Source organism: Lottia gigantea (assembly GCF_000327385.1).
Source record: "Lottia gigantea unplaced genomic scaffold LOTGIsca_75, whole genome shotgun sequence".
NCBI classification, from domain to species: domain Eukaryota; kingdom Metazoa; phylum Mollusca; class Gastropoda; family Lottiidae; genus Lottia; species Lottia gigantea.
In genome coordinates, this window is record NW_008710508.1 from 882,237 (window position 1) to 899,363 (window position 17,127).

At 36.3% G+C, this 17,127-nt stretch overlaps 1 protein-coding gene across 1 annotated transcript in view; it reads left to right on the forward strand.

Annotated features, from left to right (window-relative positions):
- LOTGIDRAFT_179592 (hypothetical protein) overlaps positions 1 to 10,867 on the forward strand; it is a gene marked incomplete at both ends in the record, with an annotated part of 18,817 nt that extends 7,950 nt beyond the window's left edge. The window contains 14 exons of the mRNA XM_009066330.1: positions 2,324 to 2,433; positions 2,778 to 2,896; positions 3,690 to 3,760; positions 4,310 to 4,364; positions 4,546 to 4,667; positions 5,194 to 5,350; positions 5,503 to 5,631; positions 5,948 to 6,022; positions 6,315 to 6,398; positions 6,843 to 6,944; positions 7,392 to 7,519; positions 9,494 to 9,593; positions 10,478 to 10,597; positions 10,766 to 10,867. Of these exons, the coding sequence (XP_009064578.1) occupies positions 2,324 to 2,433; positions 2,778 to 2,896; positions 3,690 to 3,760; positions 4,310 to 4,364; positions 4,546 to 4,667; positions 5,194 to 5,350; positions 5,503 to 5,631; positions 5,948 to 6,022; positions 6,315 to 6,398; positions 6,843 to 6,944; positions 7,392 to 7,519; positions 9,494 to 9,593; positions 10,478 to 10,597; positions 10,766 to 10,867 (1,474 nt within the window). The remainder of the gene's footprint in view (positions 1 to 2,323; positions 2,434 to 2,777; positions 2,897 to 3,689; positions 3,761 to 4,309; positions 4,365 to 4,545; positions 4,668 to 5,193; positions 5,351 to 5,502; positions 5,632 to 5,947; positions 6,023 to 6,314; positions 6,399 to 6,842; positions 6,945 to 7,391; positions 7,520 to 9,493; positions 9,594 to 10,477; positions 10,598 to 10,765) is intronic.
- Positions 10,868 to 17,127: the final 6,260 nt, after the last annotated feature.

The following is a 17,127-nucleotide window of genomic DNA, read 5'->3' on the forward strand; positions in this document are numbered from 1 at the left end:
CACTCCGTCGATGAGTTCGCCACTCCGTCAGTGAGTTCGTTACTCCGTCAATGAGTTTGCCATTCCGTCACTGGGATGATTGACGAAGTGACGCCAATGACGGATAAAGCCAATGACGGATTGGTGGAATGACGGATTCATTGACATCAATGCCGGAGCGACGCATGAAGTAGCGCTATATTAACGGACTGACTCCAATGAAGATAGAGACAATATTATGACTGTCTGATGTCAATGACAAAAAACACAAAAAAATGTAAAAATAATCAAAAAGTGAACGAAAATCAAAACTTTGATAACATTGTCGGGTTAACTAAACCATTGACGAGACGCACTGACGGTCGAAGAATTCATTGACGTAGTGGCGAACTCATTGACGTTGTGGCGAACTCATTGACGGAGTGGCGAACTCACTGACGTACTGATGTATGGGGAAGCCCTAGAAAGGGTAAACTTTTCATCCGTCATTCGTCGATGCTACCTTACAGAATACGAAACACCAATAATTACAAAAGAAAACGAAAAAAAAAAAATGCAGCATTGATTCAGTCAGTATACTTCAGCCATTTCGCCAAACTAAAGGAATGCATAAGAACGGCACTGATGTCCATCAGTAAGTCGATTGTTTCCTCAAGCCCGTTACTAATACTGAAACTTAATCCTGTATTCTTTCGCTTTGTTATTTACATAGAGCTTTGTAAGGTAGCATCGACGAATGACGTATGAAATGTTTACCCGTGGCTAGTTCGCCACTCCGTCAAAGAGTTCGGTACGCCGTCACTGGGAAGATTGACGGACTAAAGGCAATGACGGAGTGACGGGCCGTTTGATGGGATGGCGGAATCATTGGCAGAATGACGAAAGAGGTATTAATGGACTGACTCCAATGACAGATCAATTAAGTCCGTGTTTAAGTCAATTCAACCTGTTTATGTATGTGTCCCAAAATCGCATTTCGAATAAAAAACGATGTCCAAGATACCGAAAGTGAAACTGAGATTGAATATCAGGCACGGTTTCTGTCGGTATGTTCTTCAAGACCATGTATAGTGTAAAAAACCTACACCCATCCCTATTGTAGATCGATAATGCTAAAACCTAAAATGTATAAAAAAAAAATATAGCATAGATAGGCTAACATTGTCGGGTTTATCTAAACCATTGACGTTCTGACGAATTCGTTGACGAAGTGACGAAATCATTGACGGAGTGGCGATCTCATTGATGGAGTGAGGGATGTAAATAATTACAGTAGCTAAAATATATAACCAAATTAATGTAAAAATAATAATGGAAGGAAGAGATAACTGTGTTCACAAGAAAATTTTGACGCCGTTTTTGCCAAAAAAAGACCAATAACTAAAAAACCGTTAATTGAACATAAATCGAAGATCGAAGTTATCACCAATATAGCATTCCAATTTTCGACAAAAGCAGAAGAATTTTTTTTCTATAGTGATCACCAATACATTTCGAAGAAAAATCGCGAAAATTTCTCAACAATCTACATAACATGCCAAAGTCCATCAACATCAGATTACAACCGCAATCTCGTTCGTATTCACATGCCAAATTCGTTTATTTTGGATAGATTAAAATCAATTACCTCAAAAATCGTTCATCAAAAAATAATATTAAACGATGTACACAAAATTATACGTAAACATACCAAGAATTGTTAAAATTCTGGCCTATTTGTATAACCTACATAATTAAGCCTACAAGATATTTCACGTGCCATGAGCAAATAGATATCGATATCCTGCAAGAATGTTGATATAGGTGCATACAATAATAGAAACGAATTACTATGCTTTAAAACACGAAAATCGAAGTCATTAGCTTGTATCTTATTTTCGTTTACTGATGGAAATTAGATATTCCCCAATTTGTACGAAATTTATTATTAAAAACAAAAGTTATAAAATTGTAAGGTAGCATCGACGTATTGATGGACTCCAGTGACGGAGTGGCGAACCCACTGACTTAGTGGCGAACTCATTGACGGAGTGACGAACTCATTGACGGAGTGACGAACTCACTGACGTACTGACGTATGGGGTAAAGTTGAAAGCTCGATTTTTGTACCCCACCCCACTTTGCGCAACTCTGACGCCATAACAAGCTATACGATTGTCATTAATTTTCGTTATTATCAATCTATTTAAAACATGTCGATCTAATTATTTATTATTATTTATTTGTGTTTTCTTTATCCAGAGTGTTTTCAAACGTTGGTAAGGTTTCTTTTGGCCTTCAGCTTACATAAAATGTTGATGTGTACTATTTGTAACATCTTGTTTGTTTTATACGTGTACTGCAGGGTTGCTGATTTGTTAACTAAATTAGGATTAAAGAAAGGTGATAAGTTATTGGTGATTTTACCTCGGCTACCTGAATGGTGGTTTATTAATTTAGCATGTATTAGAACAGGTCAGTAGTCTATCTTACGAGAGAATAGATTCAATTGTATCACAATATGTTATGAATGAGCCCAGTTTTTCATCATATCATATAGGTTGACATAATTAGTAATGTTAACAAGTAACAGTAGTTTATAAATTCCATTTTTGTTTCTTCAAAATACCTCCCTCGAACAACTCATAATAAATATTTTTAATCGAAAAACCCCTCTCGTTGTTTATTTTATTTTTCAATTTAGATTACCATTTTGCATTTTGATATAATTATAATTATGTATGTGAAATGTTTAAATGCATTTGAAACTAGAAATAAGGCTTATTTTGGTAAGATTTAATTTATGATATGATTTGCAGGAATCATTATTAGTCCCTGTACAACTTTATTACGAGCCAATGATATACAGAAAAGATTGTTATCTTCTAAAGCTAAATGTATCATAGCTGATGATCCGTCTTCAATTACAGTTGACCAGGTGGGTTAACATTCATAGGTTCTGATATATTAGCAACTTGGACATGTAAAAACATAACGATTACAAAAGCATTGTAGTTTTCTCATTGACGATTTAGCTGTATTATATTATATATTAGTGCCACCAAGTGAAAATTGCAACTAGATTTTTCTTTCGATAGAGGCTACAGTTTTTATCCAATCTTGAAACTTGGTATGCCTGTATAAATTGGTGATATCTCGGTCAAGTTCGAATATGGTAAAAATCGAATGAACAGTTTCGGAGTTCTTTCCCTTGACTTAATTAAAGTTAACTGGTAAAGGGCGTATGCTACCTTGCCTGGCAACCTATCTTTAGACCAAAAAAGGTCCACCATCTGTTCGACCAATCTTACCTTAGTCTCAGAAGCGGGCTATGAAACTTCTAATCCATGTGTGTCGAGAATTACTCACGTTTGAAAGCTAAAATGATGACTCGTCTTTTCTTGATTTCCGCCATATATAGAAACGACATTATATAGAAAGAGAATGTGGAATTTCTAGTCACAAGAAAATTTGAAAGTGTTATGCCTTTAAGTGCAGTTCTAGTAGTTCTCTAGACATCGTATCACTAATAGGCCTACAGGTTTTGACATGATCGTGATCCTGGAAAAAGGCAAACCATGGCCTTTAAGTAGAAATTATACGAAAACGGTTGGTTTTAATTACCATAAGGGTCCGTAAAAACAAACGTCGTGATAAAATATAGCTTGGACTCGCTTTTTAAAAAAATCTTGTAAAATATTCATTTAGGACATTTTTTATTGCCTTATAAGGTATTAGGTGACTGTCCTGAACTAAAGAACAAGTTATTAATCTCTTCATCAGAAAATGGCACTGACGACAGGTAGGTCTATTTAAAGCCCTTCTACAGTACACCATATTGACCCAAATATTAAGGAATTAAAATCATTTCATTCCTACAAAAATATCAGTCTAAATGTTAGCTTTACAACGTGATAGAAATCCCTGTATCACTTTTCAGATCGAAAATTTTACGATAATGTAACAAAAATTTAAGACTCTCATCTCTTTCCGTCTTCACAATGGTATAAAGTCTTCATCGTCACAATCAATGAGTATAGATTAATCTATAAATACTCAAAGCTCACAATCACAGATACTATATAATTATGTTCACGTTTTTTTTTCTTCTTGACTGCAATGTCCAACTTCATGTACCTAATACCTTGACTATTGTGAATGCAATCTCCTTCAGGTCATAATATTTTTATTATGCATAAAACTGCTCGACAGAACAATAAGAACGTGCAGCTATATCTTGGATATTCCTTTAAGAATTCTAATTCTAAGGTGTAGGCCTAAACAGATAATAATTCTATGTTGTAACATTATTGTGTGCTCGTAAAACGGAAAATCCTACTTTACATTGAAGGAAAGGTTGGCTGAATTTTAAGCATTTATTAAAACATTGTGATGGAAATTTCGAGGTAAGCCTAAACTTTTGATTTAAATTTTTTTTTACCAATTACCTATTAAATTATTACCCATCTTAACCATGGTTCATAAGTCGAAAGTAAAAAAAAATAAAGATAAGAAAAATAAAATCTTAGGTAACCTATAGCGGCGAAAGCTCTTCAAAATTTAAACCAAATTTATCTTACATTGCAGAATATTAAAACTTTATCAGATGACGCTATGATGTTATTTTTTACCAGTGGAACTACTGGCTTTCCAAAAATGGTGGAACATACACATGCTACATATGGCATCGGTCATAAGCTAACCGCAGAGTAAATATAATGAGTTTCTTAACATAAAACTAGGCCCTATCTGTTTGAGTAGATCTAATACTTTGATATCATAGTGAAATGCTTCTTTCCAAGTCCTCAATTTGCCTAACCTTCCTATCTAGCGTATTATAATATATCTTTGTATGTGCATATTAGTAATTATAGTGTTTTATTTATAAATGAATCTGGTCCTAGTCCTAGTCTATAGTATAATAGTATTTGTTGATTAGTAGTGTTAATCTTCTATGTTGAGCTGATTTGATGAGATATCAATTTTATTCAATAGCTGATCCTACGCACTATTATAAGTTCAGATTAGTTCACCTGTGCCAAATTGTGTTCACTTGCACCTAATTTTTAGTGAGTAAAGTCAGATATTAGACTGTAAAGCCAAAAAGAAGGTTGATGAAATATATGAATTAGTCTGATATCTTACGATTAATTTCTGGATTTCAAAAAACCTACCTTTGTAAAAAAAACTGTCGATAAGGTCTAATTAAAATGGATCATTGTATTATACTTGTAGTTATTTTTTGAGAGTAACAGATAAAGATGTTATATGGAATATGTCAGATACTGGTTGGGCTAAATGCGCCTGGAGTAGTTTATTTGCACCCTGGAATAATGGAGCATGCGTATTCGTTCATCATACGGCGAGATTTGATCCAAAGGCAATGCTCCACGTAAGACATTTTTTGAGGACTGTTTAAAACATATTTCCTACTAGATTTTGCTGAACCTAAAAACATTGCGTAAACCATAAGAAAGGGAAACAATACATCTCGATCTTCTTTTAATTTTGTTTATCAGAAGATGATGAAAATGTTTCTTTTAGAATTTATGCCAGTATCCAATAACGCATCTGTGTACTGCACCAACGGCCTATAGATCATTAGTTAAATTACCATTAAGTCACTATAAGTTTCAAGCTCTAAAGTACAGCTTTGGTGCTGGTGAGCCAGTGGTAAGTTATTTTCAGATATTAAGTCACTTTACGACTAATAGTTATATTAGTGCTATTATGACATCAATATGTTAAGGTAACTGTTTATTGTTGTTTATGACTAACTTATGATTAATTGGTTAGAGACAATGAGTTTGGAAGTCAGTTTGCAATCAGACACACATGCAAACCGCCAAATTATATTTTCCTTCCGGCGAGAAACGATCCAGTGTTTTGGGTCTACTTCTTTGGGTGCATAAATGATGTCTAAACCGGTCTGTAAGCCTTTAACTTGTAACATTGATACGTAATATAAGTAATTTAATGCTTTTTTTAGAACCCAGAGTTAAAGACAGAATGGTTTGACGGGACAGGTTTAGACTTATACGAAGGTTATGGACAAACAGAAACGGTACGTACATAGTGCATACATCACGTGTCAATGGGCATATATCTTATAAAGTTAGAATATAGAATCACTCACTGATTATTATTAGCAATGCTTGAGAACGATTGTCACGCGATTTTAAAGTACACCTTGCTCACTGTGGGTACAATATACCTGGTTAAGATGATAGGTCAAACGGCGAGATACCAGTTTCCAACAGACATACCTAAGGAACATAGCACGTCTATATCAAAATTATGACGTTTTGCTAGGGTTGAATATCACAAAAACAATAGAACGAGTTTTTGTTTTGCAGACGTTCATCTGTGGAACTAATTATCCGGAAGTAAAATCAAGAGATGGATCAATGGGAAAACCTCCACCAGGAATAGACCTCCAGGTACTACACTATTTAGTCCTGATTTTTTTTTTAGATGATTACACTCACTCCGTTATTTGATATTATCTTAAAGGATACTACCTCTAGAATGGACATAAAATTTTCAGTCTCATACTTGGTCAACAAGTATTCAACAGTTGGACTTTTTTTTATATATATAAAAATGTTTATTTGAAAAAAGACGAAAAATAATTACATACAAATATAGTAATATATTAGATCATACAAAAGTACATACAAATAGTCATAATATTCATAGATATATATTAAAAATTTCTAATACTACAAACTAACATTTGAGCAATTTTTTTTACCACAAACCATTTTCATTACATTGGTAGAATTGCCAATAATATTTCGTCGTATACATGGTATGAAATAAACGTTATTGGGTGTAGAATAACATAATTGCAGAGTAGAATAACTGAAAATATATTATTTTAGATTGTAGATGACAATGGTCAAGTATTAGATCCCGGTACAGAAGGCAATATAGCTGTAAGATGTAAACCTAATAAACCTGTTGGACTTTTCACATGTTATCTTGTAAGTTGTATTCTTACCAATTTTCCCAAGGGATACCAGAATAGCGGTCATTGTAATTATGCTAATACCTGCTCCTAAGGTTCCGGAAGCCCATAATTGAATTGACAGTTCAATGCTGTTTAGTTGTTCGTTAGTTATTTTTCATTACGTCCTTCGGGGCCATTCTTGGTGTAACAAATAATGAATTGTTATTTAAATCATCTAAAGGGACAGTTATGCCATCCGTTTGACCAATCGAACCTTGGTGTCAGAAACGGGAAGTTTTTTACTAAGCTAATTAGTAAAGGTATTCTCAGCTCACTGTCGAAATTTGAGCCTTTAAATCCACGTGTTTCCAGAATTATCCGCGTTTCAAGTTACAATGAAATAGAAAATGAAAGTCTTACTTACAGGTATATTTGTAGAAATTATGCGATTTTCGTACGTTCTTTTATTAATTTGTTACAGAATGATAAAGAGAGAACAGATTTTGTGTTCAAAGGAGATTTTTATTTAACTGGTGATAGAGGTCAAATGGACGGAGACGGTTATTTTTATTTTGTTGGCCGAGCTGATGATGTCATACTATCGGCAGGGTATGTTTCCATTTAGGTCTATCATCCATTGATATAACAGTTATATTGTAATCTTTCGATTTTGAATGCTGCAAATGCTTTATATCTCCGCCACATCGAATACGACCATTCGCAATCTTACAGCAATTTGGACAAGAAAAGGTCCCTGAAAAATTATAAACTCTAATTAAGTTGCCCTCATACCACTATATATGGGGCCATATTGTGTTCCCACTGAGTGTCCTACACCATTCCGATCTATCGGATCGCCAACGTCTCCGTCGGTCTACTCCCCTGTACAAAGAGCCATGATGCTCCGTCCAGAACGCCATCTTATCGCTACTTGATCGCCTAAACTGATGAGCGTGGCAGAAAGCTACAATTTTCATAGTATCTCGACTATATTGGATCGCATAGATCGCTATCAGATCTAGCTTGAGCCCATATAAAGCAGTGTTCGCCCCCGGAGCGCCAATTGAATCGCATCTTACTCGCCTTTTATCGCTAACGGAGTGAAAACTGATTGGGCAATTGGGTGGCGACCGAGGACCATGAAATCGCTATCGGATCTTAAAGATAATTACTGAAAGCCCACTGGAGCCCAATCGGACCGTAAGTACACTTATATGGCCATATCCTGGGGAGAAGTTTGGCGCTCCTTTAAAGGAATGCGGTCTAAGGGCGTTTCTATTGACATCTATGGGAGATCTCCTTTAACTCCCATTGGGTTCTTACCATCTGTCCACTAAAAATGAGAGGCCCCCCGCTGAGAAATTATGTCTGTCGTTTCTTACATACACGCTTATTTACGACCTTAACACGCTCTGAACCATTTTTTCTTCACTGAAAAGCAGCGCATGCAGTTAGGAATTCTTATACGCGCACATTATAATGTGGTCGTATATAGTCGTTGCCCCCGTCCGTCCGTCCGTCCGTCCGTCCGTCGGTCCGTCCGTCCGTCCGTCCATCCGTCCGTCCGTCCGGCCGTTCGTCCGTCTTTCCGTCCGTCCGTCCACAATTGGCTTGTGAACGCAATAGAGAAAACAGTTTTTATCTGATTTGAATAAAATTTGGTGTGATCATTTATATTAATGAGATCTTGGACAAGTTCGAATTTGAGGATCTTTCGATGAAAGATTTTTGAGTTATTGCACTCATGAAAAACGCGTCAAAATTTGTTTGTGAACACAATAAAGACTACAGTTTTCATCCGATTTAAATGAAATTTGGTATGGTCATTTATAATAATGAGATCTTAGTCAAGATTGAATTTGACGGTTTTGAGTTATTGCCCGTGACTTATGAAAAACGCGTCAAAATTTGTTTGTGAACACAAAAGAGACCACAATTTTTATCCGATTTAGATGAAATTTGGTGTGATCAATTATAATGATGAGATCTTAGACAAGTTCGAATTTGACGATCTTTTAATGAACGTTTTTGAGTTATTTTCCCTTATTTATTAAAAACGCGTCACAATTTGTTTGTGAACACAATAGAGAATAGGCCTACAGTTTTCATCCGATTTAAATGAAATTTGGTATGATCATTTATAATGATGAGACCTTAGTCAAGATTGAATTTGACAATTTTTAGATCAACGGAATTTGAGTTATTGCCCTTGACTTAGTAAAAACGCATCAAAATTTGTTGGCGATAGAGGTGACAGTTTATGTCAGAATTTTATGAAATAATGTGTGTTTGTTGAAATCAACAATATCTTGCACAAATTAGATTTTTGGTATGATTTGCCACAGATAGGTGACTGCCATTGATATACTGAAAATGTATCAGGAAAGTGGGCGTATCTTGCTAGGCAACCACTTGTTTCTTATGTGACGGGCCTTTTATAGACAGAATAGCAGATAGCCTGCACTTTTCTCCACTTGAAAAAAAAAAACACCGTTCTAGAAGAATTACCCTAAAATCCTAACCACAGAAATTTACCAGAAGCACATTATGTTGTTTTTATTTTACTGAAATATTTTTGTACAGATATCGTATCGGTCCTTTCGAAGTAGAGAGTGCACTACTAGAACATCCTTCAGTGTTAGAGTCGGCTGTTGTAAGTAGTCCAGATAAAGAGAGAGGGGAGGTAAGTGTTGTTGCACTCTTGTCTTACTAAGTAATACTTATAATTTCAAATGTTCAATATTTGATCTTCATCTAATGCTGTGGGTACACGAACAGTCTTGAACTGTGTTTCCACTGACATAAAAAGCCGGCTCTAAGCCGGCTTTTTTGTGTTTCCACTGACAAATTGCCGAACCGTTAGCGTTCGGGAACCGTAACGGTTCGGCAATTGAAGCTTTTCTCGTTCGGCAATTTATCGGGGGCCAAATGAAAGCCGGCTTTCGTTTACTCAGTGGAAACACAAAAAGCCGGCTTTTTCTCGTTCGGCAATAGGGGGCGTACTTGTCTTTCCGGCAGCGCGCGATTTAACGATAGTCTTGTACATCGCGTGCTGTCAATAATGTGCGACTTTATGATCGAGACCAAAGTCGTTCGGGAACCAGAAAAACTCAGTGTAAACGCAACGTGTTCGGCAATAAAGCTAGCTCTAAGCTAGCTTAGAGCTAGCTTTCCTTCACAATTGTCAGTGGAAACGCAGTTTTGGTCGCCGAGCCTTGTCAAGAGTTTTACCGACCGGCTGCGGGCACACGACGAGACAAAAATCTCCAGTCGGTTGATAATCACGTGCGGATCATGCAAGGAACATATATCTGATATCTGATCACAGACGATACAATAGTCTGCGACAAATATCAAACTTGTCGCAGAAGCGCGGGCTCACGCGAGATTTTATTCAAGATAAGAGTCGGCGACAAATATCGGCAACCAGGACCGTTCGTGTGCCCCCAACCTTACTTGTTTTGTAGCAGGGTGGACATGAAAAAAATGTCGTCACATCGCTATCTCGAACCTTCTTACAAATAAAACTGGTTATGGTTTTAATATATATGTATATTATTGTTTTAGGTTGTTAAAGCGTTTATCATTCTTACTGAGGATTATAAACAAAACGATCTAACAGATCTTATAACAGAATTACAGAATTACGTCAAGTCAACAACAGCACCATATAAATATCCCAGAAAGGTAGAACCTATTAATCTACCCGCAACACAGTTTCCTAAAAAATTGACGAACATTCAGTTTTCAATTATTTTCACTGAGTAGAATTCAGTAATTCTACTAATCCTAAATATAAGCTTTGTTCGCTTGTTTCGTTTAATAAGAAATATTGAATCTTATTCTCTTTTGCAGATTGAATTTGTGGAGACTCTTCCAAAAACTGTCAGTGGTAAAATTCGTCGTATTGAATTAAGAAATAATGAATGGAAACACCACAGACAAGCAAGTAGTTAATAATAGATGAGTTTACACAGCCAACCACATGGAACATATTTTTATATCCTGATATTAATGCTCAAATAATTTTGTTAACCGACATATTACACTTAGAATAGAGACAGAATTCCTAATACATGTATTTAAAATATAAGATACGCTACAGCAATGTTTGATTTGAATTTCCCAAACGAAATTAAGTTGTCTAAAGAGATTGTATTCATATTCGTCATCAATGTTTGTGCGACCGCTACCTAAAACTTTGAAATGTTAAATAGTTCTTTCCCATATAGAAAACGTAATGGTGCTCAACACAAAGAAAAATAAATCGTACGCTTCAAATCAGTATAGGAGATACGAGATAAGATTTTTTGATATTAATAACAATGTCTATGTATAAAGCTTTTTATGGTTGACAATAATTTCAAATATAGAACTCCTCAATTAATGTTAATAAGCTTACAAGAATATTTTTTTTTATATAAATTAAAATGGGATTTTCCAGAACCAGTCAAATATATTTTGGTTGTTAACAAAGTAGACACCAGTCTCTGAATACAATGTTTTCTGAATTGAAATTTGGCAATAATTTTCATTTGAATTGAAATATCAATTACACAATACTACAGAGAGTCTTGGATTGCCTTTAGGTTTATGAAAATGTCAACCACAGGAAAAGTTATTATTTGTAAACATGATTATACAGAGGGGAATTTTCAGACCAAAAAGTAGGCCATTTTCACGTGAATTTTCTGGAAGGGAACTGTCTATTTCTAATGTAAAATCATATTTCTAAGGACCCGAAGACATTCGGAGAAAAATCGCATACAGTTAAAAAAAAATTGTTGAGCATTAAGTAGTAGTCCTAGAGACACTACCAGACCAAATAGGTTATGGTCGCCAGTATCTACAGACCGAGTTTTCAATGACCATTGAAACAACTTGTCAAATCATTGGCGATCACCAGCATGCAGGTGACGTTGTGTCGCTGTCCTTTTCGTGTAGATCCACAAACCCGGTGGTAATCAGCCAGGCTGCATGAAAATTGATAGCATTGGAGAAATGGCGGCGACAGTGGGGGTATAGGAGAGATGGGCATTGCTCCTCCACCCCTTGAAATATGGTTTGCAACCCCAATTGTATCCCCACTTGATTTATTACAAATTTGAAATATAGTTTTTATACGATTTTGCCCCAAAATGTGTCAAAATGCACCAAATCAATTCTATTTCTACGTTTCGTCGTCCTCAGGCATATAATGATAAGAAGTGATGGCAAACTTTATATACATTAATGCTTATTATTAAGAACACACAAGAGATAAATGGTTTATTGATACATTACATTAAATTTTAACAGGTACAATAAGAGGTACATAATTCTTAAAATAACATACAGGCTGATTAAGTAAAATAATTGAAATAAAGTAAATGAAAGATTAATTGAAGATTAAATAAACAACTATTGCTAGTATTGGAGTCTTTTATTGATAACAACCCTCAGCCTTTGTAAATCAAGCTTTTCGATCAGTATTAATGACAAAACCATTAATAAGTTGAAATATTTTATTAAATTGAATACATTTATGAATACGAATAATTACAAGTTGTTGTTCCATAAAGCTGTGTATATTAATCATACTTTAGTTACAGAGGCGGGAATTCTTTAGCTCAGCCAATCAGTTATAGTGTTCAAAGCTCACCGTCGAAATTTAAGCCTTCAATTCAAAATTTGTTAAAAATAGTTTGTGAGCAGGATTGAAGCTACAGTTTTCAACCGATTCTGATGAAACTTGGTGTGATCATTGGAATTGATAAGATCTCGGTCAAGTTCTAACTTGACGCATTTGTGATGAACGGTTTTTGAATTATTGCCCTTGACTTTGTTAAAACGTGTTGAAATTTGTTAAAAATAGTTTGTGAGCAGGATTAACGCTACAGTTTTCAACCGATTCTGATGAAACTTGGTGTGATCATTGGAATTGATAAGATCTCGGACAAGTTCTAATTTGACGCATTTTCAATGAACGGTTTTTGAGTTATTGCCCTTGACTTTGTAAAAACGCGTCAAAATTTGTTAAAAATAGTTCGTGAGTAGGATTGAAGCTACAGATTTCAACCGATTCTGATGAAACTTGGTGTGATCATTGGAATTGATACGATCTCGGACAAGTTCTAACTTGACGCATTTTCGATAAACGGTTTTTGAGTTATTGCCCTTGACTTTGTTAAAATGCATCGAAATTTGTTAAAAATAGTTTGTGAGCAGGATTGACGCTACTGTTTTCAACCGATTCTGATGAAACTTGCTGTGATCATTTTTGATGCATTTTTGATGAAGGGTTTTTTGAGTTATTGCCCTTGACATTGTAAAAACGCGTCAAAATAGAGCACAATAGAAGCTACAGTTTTCAACCGATTTTGATGAAACTTTGTGTGATCATTGGAATTGATAAGATCTCGGACAAGTTTTAACAAGAGATATTTTTTGTGATGAACATTTTTTGAGTTATTGCCCTTGACTTTGTAAACACGCGTCAAAAGTTGTTTTTTACCCTTGATTAGAGCTGTGTGATTTAATTGTTTGTTGTATTTGGGTTATTGATATTGATTATAAAAAATTTTGTGGAATTATTCAGCATAAATAATTTCTTCAATATGAGAAAATTCGTACTTTAGTCACTAAAGACTGTTTTATTATTTCTGACAGCTGCCAGTGGGCGTATGTTACCTTGAATCGCAAGCTATCTTCTAGTACTTCTGATTACTATTTACATATATTCAAGATTAAAATCGCCCCCACCAAAATGGCGCAACTATCCCTTTAATATAGGAAGCTTGCGCCTAAGCGCTTCAATGTTTGAATCACAACCTCGACAGTAACTGTTGTTCCCTATTCGTACCCCCAGCCTCGGCAGGCTGGCGCCTCCACTGCATGGAAAAAAGAATCACCTTCACTGAATCAACTCGTTGTATTACTCTTTCAACGGTTCCATCAACTTTTTTTTAACGAAACTGATCTTTAAAAATTTGAAATTTGAATTTAAAAAGTTCGGGGGTCACAAAGTCATGTGATACTTACAGAACGAAAGTTACGATGACACTCATCGTAAAGTAATTTGATTTGATTTGGATTTATTGCAATCAGCATTTAGGCCTACATGTTCAATACAATACATATTGCTACAGCATAAGTTATATAACAATGAATAAACAGAGAAATTTGTAGAATATGTAATGTTGGCTTGGTAATTGATCGGCCCATTATGGTGTGGGCTGAGTTACTCTTCTTCATTCTCCCAAACGCGTTCTAATAGTGGTTGGTTGATTATTAGTCTTCCTGTCTTTGGTTTGGTTTGGTTAGATAATCTGATAACTGTTAACCTTCAACAGTATGGGAAACGACGTTCTCCTATGTTTCTGCGATTAAACTCGTCACATAGCTTGGATATAATTAAAATACTTTTGAGAGTAATAAATTGACAGACGTGTTCCGTAACCGTATACCAGTGGTCCGTGGTGAAGCCAAAACATTCTGTATGGTGAGTGGTATGTCGTTGATTTTTCGTTACTCTGTTGGGCCGAAACTCTTATTCCAGTCTCTGATGGAATAGAGTCCGAAAATTTTTTTTACACAATTTTAAATTAACTTTACAATGACTGTATTTTAATGTTTGGTATCACGTTTGTTTTGTAAGTATCACGTGACTCTGTGACCTTTGAACTTTTGGCTGCGCACGCATGTGAGATCAGTTTCGTTAGAAAAACTTTATTGGACCGGAGGCGTGACATATATAGTGTAGGGATAAAATTGTTGGTATAACTGAACTACAAAAATATTCATCTTTCCAAATACATCTTGGTATCTAAGTAGGTTTTAAAACCCCACACCTGCGGAGATACAGAAAGTATTCATTTAACAGGACTTATTTTTTCTGTCTCTACAGCAGCAGGCTGTCCAAATATCTATCAGAGGCTGGAATAAAGACAGATGTTTCAATCTAGTACTATGTCAGTGGCTCACAAGCGGGTTCCAGTTCGGTGCATTAAATGAGGAGATGCGACGTGGCCGCCTCGATAATTAAATTCACCGAACTGATGGTCTCGTAGTGCGTTGTTGGTGCGGAGTCTGGTTACCAGTTTGCAGATAGCTCCACATGGATGGTTGGTTTGGCTTGGAATCTTCAGATCGATCTATTATCTAGCGAAGTTGAGGTTCCATAGCATGTCAGCCCATTTCTGGTTGATCCTAGATGATACGATATTGTAGAATTCCGAATAGGAATATTCCAAAAGCTCAATACCCTCTAGACTCTGACTTTCCTTGGAGCAACGGTCTGCTTGATCATTTTCAGGGATGGAGACAAGCGTTAGAACCCATACTAGTTCGATCTGGTGGTTGTTGTTGTTTTGGTAGTTGTGGATCATTCTTTGTATTTCAGCGATTTCAGGGGATCCTTTTACTTATGCGGGTACCTTTTGCTGAGATGCACAAACCGAAACCTGTTGCTGCACCTGAAACCATGGGTATAAATCTTCAAGTGAACAGTACACGGAATCAATAAGATCAAGAGCGCGAGCTCTTGTTCCTACTGGGTTCTCGTCTTAGTTTGGTAGCTGGATGAGCTGGGTGTTGACTGTCGTGTTGGTAACCGTCCAAAATGAAGTAGCCGATAGGTGTCGTTCAAGGATCGTAACATTACCGAGCTGGTGCTCCCTTAAAAGACCAATGACCGCCTGCCCCAGAATTCGAGAGAGAGTTCTTCTCCCCGAAGAGACAGGGTATTCTCTTCCACCCCGGAAGTAGCACACCATTCCTCGTACCTAAGGCTTCCCTGGTGACAATATGTATAGCTTTAAGATGTAAAACGTCGTTAGTTGAGTGTCACTAACCTTTACCATAGGAAATACAACCATAGTCAATAACTGAACGAGCCAAGGACCTGTACATCATCATTGGAGTTATGTTTACTCCCTGTGTGGTATCTGAAACATTTAAGATTTTCGTAAAATGGTAACAGATGTAGTCAATGTGCGTACGCCACATTAGACACTTGTCAAAGTGAACTCCCAGAAACCTTACTGAATTCTCATGCTTGATCTAAATACCATTCAGTCTAAGGCCAATATTGTCGTGATTTCTTTTCTTGCTACAAAACAACCCGATGGTTTTGGACTCCAAAACAATTAAGTCCCAGTCTTTTGCTCATTTGGCAACTTCATTCAGAGCAGTTTGCATGCGCCTGTGACCTGTCCATATAAAATTGTCATCAGCATTAATGGTCTAACCTTTGTACCATTCTCTAGCGAGTGCTTCCCACTGATAGAATTCGCGACGTTCACTTGTATCTGTATCGAACCCTTGGACTCACCGGAAAATTCGACCCCGGGTGCAAAGTTTAAGTTTTTAAAAGCAAGCCATCAACATAGACAAAGTCCAATCCTTTGGATAAACCCAGGAATACTGCTCTGAAATCTATTGTTGACCATCGTCTCAAATGTTTTACATAAAGTTGAGATCAGAGAAATAGACTCTACGGCTTCTGTCTTTCTGCGGTTTTGGTAGAGGAATGACCAGCGCCGTTTTCCAACTTTTGGGAATTGTACCATTGCACCATGACTTGTTGAATAATTCCAGTCGAACTGTAGACGCTTCCATGTCAGTAACTCCTTTAACGTGTTGTACTTGATATTATCTTCACCAGTGGCACCGTCTTTCTTATTGCACAGTGCATTCTTCAGTTCACCGGGTGAAAGGGGCGTTTAGATCCTCTACGTCCTCTACGGGCGAGTGGTGAATCGGGGTGTTGTTGGTGTACAAGGCCTGCTTGTTTTTCAGCAATTATTCGGTATGGTTGTCGTCAGCATAACACCTGATCCCAAGAAAACTCAACGACTAACATCAATGGTCAATGACTGCATCAGAACTACGTGTAGAGTTCACGAGGATATGAGCCCATATCCCAATGACCGTCGTCAACAGGCTAGTCCAATCCATGTACAAAATATATGGCTGTATAATATCAACCAACGTCCCAACCCCAACTCCCAATGCTTCAACGTTTTCATTTAACAATTAGATAGTTTAGTTTTGCGGGGCAATCAGGACTTAGATTGCTCTAGTTTTGCAGAAAATTGAACTCATCATTTGAAAAACTATCAATCCTCAAGTTTATCTAAGTAACAGATGTACACAGTATCTTATGAACAATCAAGCACCAAGTGCAACACCAGAATGACATTTTAAAGGAAGGAAAAACTAAAGCAATATTTCACTCG